We start from the raw sequence: 16,857 nt of genomic DNA, 5'->3' as shown, positions 1-16,857 counted from the left end.
ACAAAAGATTTTAGTTATCAGATGTGCCAGGACATCTACCATGGAGATTTTGCAGATACGGATTTTTGAAGAAGATAGGCAACTGGTAGTGTTCTCCTGTATTTTCTTGCTGTAAATAGTACTTCATGAACTAACAACAGTAAGACCAGGGCATAGGAGGAAATAATTTTCTTCAGTAAGACATACCTAAAGTGTGTGCATGTTGAAAAATTCATGGAAGTGGTTCTGTTTTAATATATTTGTCATGTAGAGTGGCACACATCTGAAACGCAGGCTTTCAGGAGGCCAAGACAAGAGAATCCTATATTCAAGGCCAGCCTGGACTATATAGTGAAGCCTTTTTATACATAAATATAAAAAAAGTAAAATTAAAGTAAAATATTCTCTTTTTTTCCCAACAGGTGTGCAAAACTCACTCTGGTATTCTTGGAAAGGGTTTGGCTCTTTCTCATTCACCAACAATCTTAGAGGCACTTGAAGGAAACTTGCCACTTCAAATCCAAAGCAATGAGCAGTCCTTTCTGGATGATTTCATTGCTTGTGTTCCAGGATCAAGTGGTGGGAGGCTTGCAAGGTACTTCTAATGTTACTGTTAATTTCATTTAAAGCTTCATCTCTGAAGAGAAATGAAAGGCGAAAATGGCCATTTTGTTGTTAAAATGCTCCCTTTAATAATCCAGATTATATATTTTGGACTTGAAGAAGTAAAAGGTGATAATATTTTAAAATGTATGACACCTATTTATGTATTATTTTTTTCCATTGGTGCCTATATTAGAATAAAAAGAAAAATATGCTAACTTATGTTAAGTTAGTAATAAAGAATAAAAATCTGACCTTTCTGGTTTTAATTTTTAAATTTCAGAGATTACAGTTTGCCATTTGAAGTCAAAATCTTGGCCAGGAAGTATTAGCAGTTCTTTTTAAGTCAGCCTCATTTTTGTGTTTGTAGACACTTGTATATAATGTACAATAGAGTTACTTACCTCACAAGACAAGTTGGATGTAAATTGTGAAATGGGTTCAGGAGTGGGTATCTCCAACAACAGGGAATGGAGAAGTTTTACAAGTAAGGGGAGATATTAAAGAGGCCAGTGAGAAGTTGTGTAAAGGGTGGACAGTGTACCCAGCTGCTCCCAAGCAGCTCAACAGTGTTCTGTCCTTGCTATCATAAGGAAACTCTGTTTTTCCAGCTGATAGTAGAAAGCTGGTCTCCCTCAGTAAGAATTCAAATTAGCTACAGATTAATGTCAATTTTTGATATCTTAAACATGATGAAAATTTTGATATAGCTTTAAAATTATTTCTTACTGTATATAAAGAAACGTCAATTATTTGTGTATGTGTGTGTGTATATATATAGTGGGTTTTTATTAATTGATTCCCAGGAAAACACTTGTAACTATCACTGAATCAGAAATTAAGTTATTGGCTTAGCATTTTGTTGAATACAAATTTAGTTTATTTGGCTCAATTCCATGTCCTTTCGTTTTTGTTCTTTTAGGTGGCTTCAGCCAGATTCCTATGCGGATCCTCAGAAAACATCATTGATCCTGAATAAGGACGATATTCGATGTGGCTGGCCCACCACAATAACTGTTCAAACAAAAGACCAGTATGGGGACGTGGTTCATGTTCCCAACATGAAGGTAATTCTGTGTGAATTAGCAATGTCTGCATGCTGACAGCTGTACCTGATAAGAGTTTGAGGATGGCAGTTTTTCATGGTCCACTTGATGTTCCCTCCTTGTCTGTGTATATTGGAGGACACTGAAGAGTTGCTTAGATGATTTTTCTTTTTTACATTTAATTGGTTCTCTAATTTCCAAGCTGTAGGTCGATTGTTACAGTGGTTTCAATAAAGATAATTTAAATTGTCTATGGAAATTGGAAATTGTTGTGAGGCACATATAAGGAAGGTCTCTAATAAAGAGGAATTAAATGAATGAATGATACATTGTTTTACTTGATTCTATTCATTAAAAAACTCATATATTCTACTATTCTGCCCTTCACTGAATTTCATTTTACCTTTTTTTTTTTTGGTTGTTTGGTTTTTTGAGACAGTTTCTCCGTGTAGCCTTGGCTATCCTGGACTGTCTTTGTAGACCAGACTGGCCTTTAACTCACAGAGATCCGCCTGCCTCTGCCTCCGTGAGTGCAGGCATGCGACATAGGGCCTGTCTTGAATTCTCATTTTAAAGATAACATTTATAGCTTAAACTTAATTGATAAACAAATTAAAATTTGTAAATTTAGATTGTAAAATAATGACTAACATAAATAGGTATATGCTAATAAATAGAACATTGTTTATGAACTTCTTAAATGACATTAGTTGATAAGGATATTTATATTAGATGGAATATAATTAGGTCTTTAGTAATACAGTCTATTGGTACAAATATTTCATTTCATTTTTTGTGTTTCTGAAATTTTTCAACCAAATGTAAATTTGTGTAAGTGGTCTTAAGTCCTCTTCCCTTCCGAAATTGAGTTATGGGGTAATTTGGATTTTGGAAGCTTCAAGTGAATTTAGATACATAATCTTTTCTTCATAGAGCACTAATTTTTCAGGATCACTTTAAAAAACTGTTTCAGCTGTTTTATAACTTCTTAGACGTGTAGCATGAGCAAAATGCAAAGCAATGTTATCTTTTACCTGACTCAGTAAAAACATAATTAAAACTCATTGTTTATACCAGTTAAAAACAAAAATGAACTTTATACAAAAGCATCTGATTCTGATACTAAACAAAAGTCAATATTTACCAGCACCTTTAAAATATTTGCTGGCCACTCACATTAAAAATTTGTGTCATGACCCAAACATGGAAGCAAAAAGGCGACCTCTGGTGTACTGCGCAGCACTGCCGGCGTGTCAGGCAACGTGCACGTGCGTTCAAGTGACGTCCCACATGTTTGCTCTCCTTGTTAAGACAGGGCCTTGGCAGCTTATCGCCATGAAAGTTCAAAGTATAACGGAGGCAAATACATTCAAATTTTAAGACATTTGGTTATAAACACACATGTATACATACACACACACTTGTGAATGCGCGCGCGTGCGTGAGCGCATGCGCATGCCTGTGACTTACTGGCCAAAAGCCTGCTGTGGTTGAGGAGTTTCAAAACATTGAGAAACACACCTTCTTAACAAACAAACAAACAAAACCATTGGCTGACACCTGAGAAATGGACCTGGAAGGAGCTTATCCCCTCCTAACCCACTCCCAACCCACACACTGGGTGGGGAGAGCCCTATTGTTGAATTGCCTAGTCTTGGTAGGCTCAAAAGTAGTAGCCATGAAGTGGTATGCTTGTTGTATGTTACAAATGTGTAGCTACCTGTAGCTCGTGTTTTTTCATAGGATACAGATAAGCAAACAAAAGCCGAATAAAACCGGTTGTTGTAATTCTTGGCAAGCGTTTCCTTTTCCTTTGGCTTATGCATAGTAAACGTGTTACCCTACCAAACTATGTTCCCAGTCTCTCCAAAATATTGCTGGAAAGTTGTTAGCAACAGTTAATATTTTCAGTATTTGAATAGTGTTTTCATACATATGATATAAATGAAGGGCATCACATTTTATCATTAAACTGAGTTGTAAAGAGTAGATTATTAAAATCAGTAGCTTAAATTATTAAATGTGGTATTTATACTTTTCTTCCTGAAAGTGAACAAATATATATTCCTGGTATGTTTTAAACCATCAATTCTAAAGGTTTTTATTAATGGCTATATTTTTCTTTTGTAGACAATTGCAGCAGGAATTCAGATAAAGTTTTACAAATATCTTCGATTGTGAAAAGTATTTATATTTGAATTATCTGATGAAATAATATTACTTTCTGAACGAATTCAATATAGATTAATTTTTCCCAGTACAAATGATAGATTTAATTTTTATGCTTTGAAATGTGTGATTATTTGTTCTGAAATAATGACAACTCTGTTTATCACTGTTAGTGTATAAGATAGAGTGAGGTCATCCTCGCCCTGGAAATAAGCAGGTGAACCAGTGTTGATACAATTTGTATCACTGACTTTGTAATTGTGAATTACTTCTTTTGATATGTCAAGGATAATTATATACATTTGGTTTTTATATTATTGTGGATAGGTTGAAGTGAAAGCTGTACCTGTGTCTCAGAAAAAAACATCTTTACAACAAGAGCAAGTAAAGAAATCTCAAAGGATTCCTGGCAGTCCCTCAGTAGCAGCAGCATCTTCTAACACTGACATGACATTTGGTGGGTTGGCATCACCAAAGCTGGATGTTTCATATGAACCAATGATAGTGAAGGAGGCACGATACATTGCCATAACAATGATGAAGGTAATTTATTTTTACTTATCAGAAATTCTTTTTTTAATTAAATTTTTATTTTTTAATATTAGTTACAGTTTATTAACTTTGTATCCCAGCTGTATCCCACTCCTTCATTCCCCCCCAATCCCATCCTCCCTCCTTCATCTTCTCCCTACCCCTTTCCATCAGAAATTCTTAACTTTCACCATTGATTTATTTAACATTTTAGTTATACAAATATTGCTCTAGTATTACAAGTCTAGAGAGTTACTGATAGATATTAAACTAGCAGCATATATTTAAAAATGCTTTTCTGTTACCTAGAGTGGCTTTGTATCAGTTTCTGACATATTTTGAGGGACGCTCCCATTGAAGAACAAGCTAATGCAGCCAGGGATTCCAGTGACTCAGTGCTGCTTTTGTTCTATGAAGTGCTTGTCTGCCAGTACACAGGTCTTCAGGACTTCAGGATTTATGTTTTTGTGGCTCCCAAATATTAGGCCATCTCTTCAGATCTCTTACTTCTCTGGGTTTGTTAGTTTATAATTCCTCTAGTTGTGGTTTTGGGTTTTTGTTTTTTGGGTTTTTGTTTTTTATTTTATTTTTTTTTATCTCCAGCTTTTTACTTAAGAGCCAGAATTACTAAACTCCATTAACATGGTGAATTTAGGCAGTTTGGAATTTTCAAAAAGCAGTGTCTGCATTCCAGTAGCTGAAAGGTATGATTGTACTAGTGGTTTATAAAGAGTATAGTACAGTAATATAGTGTAGTTAGGAAGATAGCTGAGTAAGAAGCATGGCTACTTTAACTCTCACAGGAAGATTGTTGACTTCCTCTGATGACACACACCAAGAATGTGTACTAGTGAGTTATCAGTCAAAATAGATTGAAAATATTGAAGATGTTATAGCAGCACAACTTCAAAACTAATGAAGCATGAAATGAAAAGAGAGGAAGTAAAAAATAAAAGATGAGGTTGTTTGTAAATGAAGTTGGAAACATTAGAGAAATAGGGTATAGCAAAACAGAAGAACTCTGCTCTAGGCCTTAGCTTCTGTCTGAGAGCATTCTTAGCCTTCTGGTTGGCACAAACTAGGGTTTTGTTAGAGTAAAATGTTTTATCTGTTAGTCACAGGATGTGAAGTTTCACTCAGAGATGGACAAGGAATGACTATTTAGAGAGCTAAAGATGGACCAAGATAAATTGTAACATTTTAAACACATCGTAGTCAGTTAATCAACCATGATGAAGGCTACGATTTGAAGGTATACCTTCTTTGGGGAGCTTTCAATCAAACATACGTTTCTATTTCTAAACCTTCTTCAGAGAACCTGTTACGTGTTAGGACTGCTGGAATTCAGGAGGATTCTGAAATATCCATTGTTAGAACAGTCACAGAATATTATTCCCAAGCGGTCTCTCTGAGATGTCCATTCATGCTCTGGGCTGATATTCTTTACTAACCATTCATAGATACTATAAACTCACTAAGCAGTAAGTGGCATGTGGTAGGATGGAAAAATAAAATATGGTCTTGTGGTTGAAAATGGTGTAGTAAAACAGAGACTGTAGAGTCTGGAGACCTGGGTTCCTAGCTGCTAACTACTGTAGGAACATGGCAAAGTCAACCTTATGTTACATACATCTTATGCACAATTCCTGGATAAGTGAAAGCAGCTAGATGATTTTTTGAATCACAGTTACTTAAAGGAAGGAGGGGCTAACTGGTATGCATTTCATTATAAGTCCTGGGGAAGCTAGAAGGGTATAAGGAATTGAAGATCTTAAATTGAGCTATAAAAAATTTTTAAGTTGGTAATATTGCAAGTATAAAATGTATCAGGTATCATGTGCTAAATTTATTGTACATGCTACCCATTTTTGTCTTTACATTTCCCGAATCTTTTATCAAGATATTTTTTTGCTATTATAAGACTGACATACTACCCCCATGCCAACTAGGCTTCTGCCAGTTTATACAAAGAAACATTTTTATAGTCACAAACCATTCCTAGGCCCCTCCTGTCTTGGCTTCCAGATGGAGAAAGTTGTTGTTGTTTCCCCCCTCCCCCTTAGGAGCAGCTAGAGCCCTTTAGGGCAAGGCCTGAATTCAATGGGCCAAAATGTGGAAAGAAATTTCCACTAAGTGTTACAGTTTTGCTCTTTTAGAATGAGATCATCAGTGGCAGGGGAAACTTTGGTGTTCCAAAGCCTATGATGATACCAAAGTGCTTCAGCTCTTGGTTAAGCTACTGTATTAAGCAAGGCAGAGGTGGGAGTAAAAGCCCATGCCTGCTGGGCTTGCCACCGAAACAGACACAGGCCTGGTAAGGCAGAGACCCAGTGGTCCAGCAGGCAGGCTTGATGAGATGCAGCCCAAAGGAAAGGGAGAAATGATGGAAAGCTGATGGTACCACACAACACATAACCAGCCAAAGCCAACATGTTTATTTGAAAAACAGGGATTTATAAGCCTCTGAGCACTAGGTAGAATTTTGAGGGTAAATGTGCTTGGTTCAATGAAGCCAGGGGGTAAGGGATACTTCATTTGCATGTAATGGTACAGTGTTTCATTTTCCATGCAGTAGCATGGTCCTATCATAAGAAGGAAAATACTGTACTTAATTATCCTATGAGTGGGCGAATCTCAAAGTACATTGAAGGTCAGTGCTAAAACTAAGATCCTTAATGGGGTGGGGCATTTCTAGGAATTCCCAGATGCTTTCTGGAAGGGTTTTGTTGTTGTTGTTGTTTTAAATCAAGAAAGGTTCTGGCCTGTAATCTTCCCTGAGAGCTATGTGATGCTCCTTATGAGACCTAGGGTATACAGATTTGGGGGGAGGGGAGTACTTTTAGAACCTTGCTGAGAAGAGGGAGTCCACTGTCATAGACCAAGTGCAAAGTGCAAGCAAATGGCTATCCAGAGATGTCAGACTTCAACCTATTCTAACAGAGCTCCACACCATCCCATACCTGTCTCAGAGGATATATTAGATATAATGTTTCTCTCTCCCTTCTCTCTCCCCTCTCTCTGTGTTGCATACTATACTTTTAGTAAATATAAAATTAGCCATAAATAATACTTTTATTTATTCCATATTCCAAAACTTTGCAGAGTGGTATTATATTTTTTATGTATTATGTCCTGCTAGGATATCTGTCCATTAACTGTTTCAAGTACTTAGTTGCTCACTTTTCTGTAATTTGTCCACTTTTCCTATTGCTGGAAATTTAACAAACTGTACTGAAATAAAGATCTTTCTTTTGTGTCATTTTGTACATGAAAAAGAATTTCTCTACAACATATTCGGAAGAATATAAGTTGTAGGAAAAACATGTCTAAAACTTTGTTAAACATTACCAAAATTTATCCTCCTGCTGCTAGTCACTGTGCTCATTGCCACTTGGTTTTTACTGAATACTAGTTGTGATTGTGCTATTTGTGCTTTTCATTTGCCCTTCCTTGTTTACTGTCTTAGTTAAATAACCTGTCCAGTGTTAGCTGACCTTTGCATTTGTTCTTCAGTACGTTGGCATTACTCAGTCTTCTGCTGTGTTGTCTCTGTATATGGAATGGTGGCTTATATTGAGGATGCATAACCCTCTTAAGTTACATATTTTAAAATGCCCTTCTTCCATGTGAAGACTTTTCTCTATAGTATCTCTGTATTTGAGAAATTTAAAATGCTAATAAATCTGAAAAGTTTCTATCTTTATATCTTGTTAAGCTAAATTTTCATTGCTATGGCAGAATGCTTGGTATGCAGTTTAAGGGAAGAAGGGTTTGTTCTGGCTTAAAGTTCTAGAGGCTATATTCCTCCATGGTGGGGATAGCATGGATGCAGGCACAGGCAGATCCTCATTCAAAAAGAAAACAAAGATAAATACTCCTGCTGTGTTGCTCTCTCCTTTTTATTAAGTTCAATACTTGGAATTGCTTTTCCTGTCTCAGTTAACCCTGCCTAGAAAATTCTTCACTGACAAAGCCACGTATTTGTTGTTTTGGTGATCCTAGTCCCTGTCAAATTGACAGTATTAACAATTGCATCATAAAATTACTTTTTTTTTTTTTTTGGTTTGGATATCTAACACATCAGAGATTACTTTTCAAGGGGTCTTGCCTTTATTATTTCTTGTGTAGATGGACAGTGGTCTCAGCTGATTTATTGGGTAGTTTAGCCATGCACTAAATGGGAATGTCCATAGCAAAGGTACCAGTGTTCCTTGTCTCTTTCTTAAAGGTATATGAAAACTACTCATTTGAAGAACTGCGTTTTGCATCACCAACTCCTAAAAGGTAAGAATTGTTTTCATAAAGTGTTGCTAAAACTTAATCATCCAGACTAAATTTTCTTTTATTTTAAAATATTTTTACTAATTTTTTTAGTTCATATGTGCCACTGCCCTGTTTGTTCCTGAAAGTCATCCACCACTTCAAGCCTTTATCGTTAATCCAGACCTTCTTCCATGAAACTCCTGAGCCCTGAGTTGAGCGTTGTGATAAAAACACCCCATTTTAAGCTGATCACTACATAGCCTCTTGTTTTCTGTGTGTTAACCAGTTGTGAGTCTCTGTGTACTTGCCATCTACTGCAAGAAGCTTTTGGGGAAAGAGTTGAGATCTATGGGTATATCAATAGTCAGTAGTCATTTCAATAGCATGTCCATTTAGCATAGTAATAGTAATGGGTTCTTCCCCCTGTGGATTACGGGTTTTCTAGCCACAGGTTCTTGGCCTCTTTAATGGTGCTGGGTCTGGATTTCACCCTGTAAAGGAGGACTTAAATGCAATCAGAAAGGGTTATTTCCTTGACTTTGATGTCACTAGGGCACTGGTGCTCTAGTGCATATCTTGCCATGCCCTTCAGGGTTCACAGCTGGGTCAGACTGATGAGTATGCCTCCCAGTACTGTGAAAGCTAGTCAGAAGAGATGGTGCTTGCAGGTCAGTTAGGATCTTGATTTCTCAGTGTTTTATCCATCAAGTATGTGATGCCTTCAGAATAGGTTTTACCATTAAGTTTTAGAAGATACGGGAAGAATGGCAGGAGGAACGGCCTGTACCATTTATGGGTCTGCAGTATGCTATTGGTCAATAACTCAAAAAGAGATAGAGGTTGGAAAATTAGTAAGGGCCCATGAATATGGGGGAAATCACTGAAGAGACGGGGCATAGAATACACTACTAGAAAGGGAAAAGAGAATAATGGAACAGGAGTTTAAATGGGGTAGAGGCAGGAATGGAAGGGTAGAAGATCTAAAATGGGGAGGATAACAAACACTAAAGACCTTTTGAAAAGACCATGTGAAAACCTACCACTATGGAAGTTTTCAGTGTGTGTGTGTGCGTGTGTGCGTGCGTGCGTGTGTGTTGAAACTGATTTTTGTCCTTTAGCTTGAGAAGCCTCAGAATTTGTGGTATTCCTGTTAAACGCTCCCATGGATTTGGAAGATAGGCATGAATCAGCATTTCTGGCAGGAAAAGTACTTTTAAAAATAGATCTTGAGCAGAATAGCCACATGGTACTTAGAGTAATCACCTCCATAAACTTTGGAAGAGGCTCTGAAGCAAATCTGAAAAAGCACAACTACCCATAGGCTATACTGTGTTGCATTTCATCTGACCTTATTGGAAATTAATGAATCTGACTGAAAATTAGAAATGGATTTACGTTAGTTTGACTTCATTTTTGTTTGTACTCAACATATAGTATACAATCTACAGTGCTTTCTGTCAAATTTGCAAAGTCCTGAAAATGTGCCCTTGAGAATAGGAATGTAGTATTTTGTTTCTGCCATCATCATAGTTCCAAGCTTGTGCTATAGTAGGAACAGCTGACTTTCATAAAATAAATGTACACATTATACATTTATAGAAAGCTGAATAAGAACAAAATTAACCTGAGTGTAATAGATATAATCCAGCATTTAAGAAACTGAGGTAAGAGCATTGGGAGATCCTAGACAGAGTGGGCTCTATAGCATGTTCTATCAGCATTGGCTACATAGCAAGTCTTAGCTATATAGTAAGAATCTGTCTCAAATAAGAAAGAGAGAAAAGATGAGGATATCAAGTGAAGACAGAGGAAGGGAGAAGAAAGAATGAAGGAAATCGTATGCATTATTCGTTTTGAACCTAACAGAAACAATGATTTATCCTAACAGACTCATATTCATTCAACTGTTCCTATTGACCTTTATTTAATAGGTCATAGGTATACTTATAAATAAGATAGACATGATACCATTTTTCTGGTATTTTATTGCTATACAGACAACTTATTAAAAAGTGAACAAAGTGATAGTAAGTAAAGTTATTTGATGTAGACAGCATCAGAATTGTGGCAGCTTGCTAAAAATACTGCAAGATGGGAGACACATGGTTAAGAATTATCATTTAAATGGTAGGTTGATCAATGAAGATTTTGAGAAGTTCAGTTTAGCTATAGAAAACGTGGAGTTGTTTGAGCTTGATGTCTTTGTAGAACAAACAGAAAAATGATGGGCCTGGAGGATACTGAAAAGGACATGTTTGGCGATGAGTCCAAGAACTACATGGGATATGTTTTATATTATCTGGCAGGCTGTGCTTACATAGGCTGAATTTTCTTATAAGCCAAGTTAAATTTCATGAGTCTTAAATGAAAACCTTAAAGTTTTTAGATCACTGTGGTAGTTTTTCAGAGGTAAATTATGAGAAAGCAAGAATGGCAACAGAGAAATAAGTTAAGAATGATTAGGCAATGTGGACTGGGGCGAGGGGGGTGGATATTGAAAGTAGAATAAGTACTCTCTGTCCAGAGTAGTCAACTCTGAAACTATAAATACACAAACAACAAAAACAGTGTGGCGGTGTGTATATGTGTGTGTGTACATATATTGTATATGCATACATATTTGTATATACATACATGTATACATACACATGCTTATAATAATGAAAGAAATAGTAGCTATAAATTTGAGAGTGGAGAGCACTGGAGTATTTGAAGGGAAGAAAGGAAGAAGGAAAGTGATACAACTCTGTTTCAATTTAAAACATTTTTTAAATGACTATCTAATTATCCTTTGGCTTTAACAATTCCATAGAACAGAATCATGCCAATTTTAATTCACAGACCAAATTTTACCTGCTGCCTATTTTTATTAAAGTTACTATAACATAACTGGGCTCCTTGTTGGTAGCTGTTTTTACACTGCAGTGATCAAATAGTTATGACGAAGACAAATTGGCCTAAGAAACTAAAATTGCTACATAAAGTATTTACTAACTCCTGGTATAGATTATCATTATTTTTATGAGGATCAAGAAGTCCTAGGAGTAAGCAGGTATTTATGTTCTTCTGTAGTATATTGTTCTGTAAGGGATATGTTGGTTAGGAGGAAATAGGAGCTTTTTGTTAGATATATTAAGATTGAAATTCCAAATAACTCCTCAAATAGTTAATATTTAAGTGGAGATACAGCTGTGCAGCTGCAAATCGTTTGAAGGTTAAGGTGAAAGTGAATGTGGGAGTTGTCTATATAGAAATGGGTGATAATAATTGAGCAATTAAAAAGATGATTCAGGAAATAAAGATCTAGACTCAAACCTTGGGCATTTCATAAATGAAATGGCAGTCAGAAGAGGAGACGCCAACACAACACTTGAGAAAGAATGACTAATGAGGCAAAAGGAAAGCCAAGAGGAGGAAGTCAGAAACAAGGAGCCTGTGTTTCAGGGAAGAGAGCATCACCAGTTCTTAGATGCTGCCGAAACACAGCTGAGGAGGAGGAACTGACTTTCAGACTAAGGATGTGACGGCCATTAGTAACTGATGTCAGCAGTTGTCATACAAGGTTAGGAGCAAAAGGCTAATAACGGAAATTGTAGAAAAGAAGTAGACATGAAAAAGAAAGAGTGGCTGTCTTGGTTAAGTGTTCATGTGCAGGGAGAAGGGTTATATTAGAAATGAAGGGGAAAATATTAGAGAGGAATAAGAATTAAGATAGAAAATTCTAGAGTTTGTAACGAGAGAAAATGAGGTAGAATAGGTTTAACAATCTGATTACTGCATGGAGGTTATAGCCAATTGTTTCTATTTCCTCAGAAGGGAAAAGTAAACTCACAGTCAGATGAGAGTGGGAAGGAGAGATGGGCCTTTAAGGAAAAAAGAGTGAAACTCAGTTGTTTGTAAGCTATAGGATTGCCAGGCAGTATAATATTCAGATATTCACTGAAATAGCAAATGATGTTAACTGCATAATCAAAAGTAAAATTTTTGATATCCATCTTATTTTTTTCCAGGCCCAGTGAAAATATGCTGATTCGTGTCAATAATGATGGAACGTACTGTGCAAACTGGACTCCAGGGGCTATAGGGCTCTACACTATTCATGTTACCATTGATGGCATTGAGATAGGTAAGTATAATTTTAAGTAATAAGCTTCTGCAAAGAACTAGTATTAAAATCATCCTTGTGCTGTTTTTGCTCTTTTGTTATACATATAAATAGGTTTTATAACTTCTTTGTGACTTCATCTCTTCCTTTATAATGAGTACTCAATTAGTACATTGCAAAGATCATATCACTTGAGGATAATTCATGGTATCTGATCACTCATTGGAGCTGTCATGAGTCCTCCTCCAGTTTTCTAGTGTGTCAGTGAGGTATGAGGTACTCCTTCCTCATCCCTGCATTATCCTGTGCATGCTATACCTTCTCCGTGTCAGTCATCCTCTCTTGGTAGGAGCAGATGTCATACAGTTCATGTGTGATATCCCAGTTTAGGTCAGCACCTAACATAGAGTGGCTGCTTAGTAGATACTGTTGTTTAAAAGATCTTATCTCCTAATAAGTTTGAAAAAAATACTGATTTTCTTCTACGAGTTAATGCTTCATTGTATAATTCCTGTGTAGAATAAAAACTGTCATGTATAATGTCATCAAAGGGTAACTGTAATAGTAACATAACATCACAATAAACTTTGGGGAGCTGAACTGTAAGTTGTTTATTTTTAGACTGGAAATAAAGAAGGTCTTTACATTTTGGCATATAGAGTTAACAACTGTATTCAATCAGATGTGTGAATTATAATAAGCCTTTCTCACGGTCCCTTTTATTTCACCAAGTTCCTAAAACCTTTTAGTTCAGCAAACATTTAATTAGTTCTTAGCAAAACTTGGTTCTAGAAAAAATAATTTTTTCAAGCAATGAAACCATAGGTTGCTGAGATTGAATAGAAAACAAAACTTATTTTAAGTAGAATAGAAATACAGAAATAGAAATTTTAGCAGGGTCTTCAAAGCATTAGTGAGGAATACAAAGAAACTTGTACTTTCGCATTTATTCAGCATCATTCACAATAGCAAAGAAATGGGACAGTGAGGCTTGTATTCACACAGTGCCAAGTGTGGTCTAGCATGCAAACGTCATCTCTCTCTCCTTTTTAATTTATCACAGTTTATTCACTTTGTATCCCAGCTGCAGCCCCCTCCCTTGTCTCCTCCTAGTCCCATCCACCCTCCCTCTTCTTCCCTATGCCCCTCCCCTAGTCCACTGATAGGGGAGGTCCTCCTCCCCTACTATCTGACCCTAGCCTATCAGGTCTCATCATTGCTGGCTGCATCACCTCCCTCTGTGGCCTGGTAAGGCTGCTCCCCCCCACCCCCCGCCACCCCTAGAGATGATCAGAGAGCCAGCCACTGAGAGAATGTTATCTCTTAACTACTGTATTATCATACTGCCATCTTGACATCGTACTGTCATCCATGCCCTGCTGTCTCAGTCACAGAGCTTATCACTGTGGGTGATGAAAAGTGTTCTGACCTATTACTGTTGGATAGCACTTGTCACAAAAGGGGTCCTTTCTATTATTATTATTTTGAATTTGTTCATGATCATTCAATGTATTCCAGTTAAATAATGGGAAACACACACACACACACCCACATTAAACAGTGAGGAAAACACTATAACCTGTTCTTCGGTAATCTCAGGACACCATTTTTTAATTTTTTCTATTTTTCCTGTGCTTAGCATCAATCATCATTTAAAAAGAAAAGCAGAATTCAGGTATTTGTCTTAATTGTTTAAAATATGACTGGAGAGATGACTTAACAATTAAGTGTACTGAATGTATTTCCAAAGGACTCAGTTTCACTTCCCTGCACCTATGTGGTGGCCTTGTAACCTCCTGAACTCCAGTCCCAGGTGATGTGCTGCCCTATTCTAGCCTTGGCAGGCACCAGTCATGAATGGCGTGAGCAGATATCCATGGTGGCAAAACACCACATATACATAATATGAAAAATAAAATAGTCTACAATGTGCTTAGATTTCACAATCCTCTCACCTTTATAGTCAAATGTTATAATTACACTGTTTTAATTACAGATGCTGGACTTGAAGTAAAAGTAAAAGATCCACCAAAAGGGATGATTCCACCAGGAACTCAGCTAGTCAAGCCAAAGGCTGACCCTCAACCAAATAAGGTTAGCATAGGACAAAAAGTAGAATTGGTCAAAGATTTAAATTTTTCCTTCATACCTCAAAGTTGCTCTCAAATACCTAATGTTTTACTTGATTTATTTTAGTATTCTATTCAGTATCCCTAAATCAGTCTAAAGAGTAGTTCATAAGAATTAATCTTTTCAAATTGTACAGTTTTACTTTTTGGCTTCTTTATGTATTCTTTAGCAGATCATTAGTGTTCTGAACTTCCTGATACTAAAAAAAAAAATAAAAATAAAAATTGCTATTAACAAAAAGTCTACTGAAATTACATGTGAGTTTTCAAGATTAAAATATTCTCTGTCATTAAAAGAAACTTTAATCTTGTTATACCTAAAAACTAGCTAAAGGGATATGGCTAAACTGTTTGTTAAAAAGAAAATAATGATATTGTAATTTATATCTTGCCCTTCTAAAAAGTTACTTTTTATATTTTTGTTATATTCTTTAATACTTACAGTGAGAAATCATAAATATATTTAATAACATTGATATAAAATATTCTTCAGTACATAGAAATATACTTTTATTGTTATAAGTAACAGAAGGAAACTAACTACAGATGATTGTGAGGACATTTTTGTCGATTGTACTTTTGAATCTGCTGGTTTTCTCATTGGCTACATGGGAAGTAGAGTTTGCGTTTTTCTCCATCACTGTCATATCTTTCCTCAGATTCGAAAATTTGTCGCCAAGGACAGTGCTGGTCTCCGCATCCGGAGCCACCCTTCCCTTCAAAGTGAGCAGATTGGAATAGTGAAAGTCAATGGAACTATCACTTTTATTGATGAGGTAATTAATAAATATGTATTAGTAATTTATTTTGAACAGAATTTTTCTGTAATGTTTTCACAGGAAACTAAGTTTTAATGTTACTGGGCTCTAAGTAGTCTGCGGACCTTTTATTTAATTTTCTGATCAGTTTCTTGAGACATTTTTACAAAGTATTCTATCATATTCATTCTCTCCCCCAACTCCTCTTAGATATCCTTCCCAACATATCCAACTTGGTATCTTCTTTTTTCTAAATATTTTAATCATTTTATATTTGCCTGCATGTATGTCTATGTACCACACATGTCCCTGGTACCAGTGGAGCCCAGAAGAGGGCATCAGATCCACTGGAACTGAAGTTACAGATGGTTTTAAGACACCAATTTGGCACTGGGAATCAAGCCAAGTTCTGGTATAAGAGCAGCCAGTGCTCTTAAACCAATAAGCCATCTGTTCAGCCCTTCTTTTTGTTTTTGTTTGTTTGGTTTGGTTTGGTTTTTTTCCACCCATAAGTCCAAATTGTGCTGGCCATAAACTCTGATGATCTTCACTGAAAAGCATTCAGCCAAGGGCTGCACCTTTAAAGACAACGACTCTTCCCTCTCCCAGAAACTACTAGATGCCAATAGCTCCTTAGGTAGAGAGTGGAACTCTTCTATGTGCTAGGATTTTGTCTGGCTTAGCTTGTACAGGGCGTGTTGATGTTTTCTCAACTACTATCAGTTCATGTGTGTTGACTGCACTGTTGTGGCAAGAAAGCAGTTTCCTTGGTCATCATCTATCACATCTGGCTCTTATAGTCTTTTCTCACCATATTCCCAAATGATTCCTGAGACTTGGGGGGAGAGGATGTGATATAGATGGCCCACTTAAGGCTGAATAGTTTCTTATTCTTTACATCTTGAACATTGTGGGTCACTGTTAATCACCATCTACTGTAAACAAGAAGCTACTGAGGATTGATTGATGTGCTCATATCAATAGGTCAGTTAGGGGTCAGTTTAATGCTATGTTCATTTAGTAGGGTAATAGTAAACTCTTTCCAAGGACCTATGAGCTATCTAGTAACAGGTTTCTGGCTAGACATTGGGTGCAATGGCTAGACAGCTGCCTAAGATTGGTGATTCCTTTTCTCTTCTGGTAGTGTAGATAGCAACTTACAATACTCTGAGGGATAGCCAGTAGGGTTGAAGCCTCCTGTGAGTACCAGCTTTGATATCTCTGTTCTAAGAGATACATTTGTGGTATCTTCAGCAATAGGGTCTTACTGTCAA

General features: G+C 36.5%; 1 protein-coding gene across 8 annotated transcripts in view; it reads left to right on the top strand.

Annotated features, from left to right (window-relative positions):
- The window catches only part of Mycbp2 (MYC binding protein 2), a 246,544-nt gene that overhangs the window by 150,719 nt on the left and 78,968 nt on the right, over positions 1-16,857 (top strand). For all 8 annotated transcript variants that reach the window (XM_055609971.1, XM_055609975.1, XM_055609972.1 and 5 more), the window contains 7 exons: positions 402-574; positions 1,505-1,649; positions 4,125-4,340; positions 8,557-8,612; positions 12,602-12,717; positions 14,693-14,790; positions 15,485-15,601. In XM_055609971.1, coding sequence (XP_055465946.1) covers positions 402-574; positions 1,505-1,649; positions 4,125-4,340; positions 8,557-8,612; positions 12,602-12,717; positions 14,693-14,790; positions 15,485-15,601 — 921 coding nt within the window. The remainder of the gene's footprint in view (positions 1-401; positions 575-1,504; positions 1,650-4,124; positions 4,341-8,556; positions 8,613-12,601; positions 12,718-14,692; positions 14,791-15,484; positions 15,602-16,857) is intronic.

The sequence above is a fragment of the Psammomys obesus genome, unplaced genomic scaffold, assembly GCF_907164565.1.
Source record: "Psammomys obesus unplaced genomic scaffold, mPsaObe1.curated_primary_1811, whole genome shotgun sequence".
Taxonomy (NCBI): Eukaryota; Metazoa; Chordata; class Mammalia; order Rodentia; family Muridae; genus Psammomys; species Psammomys obesus.
This window is presented reverse-complemented; position numbering and strand designations above follow the sequence as displayed.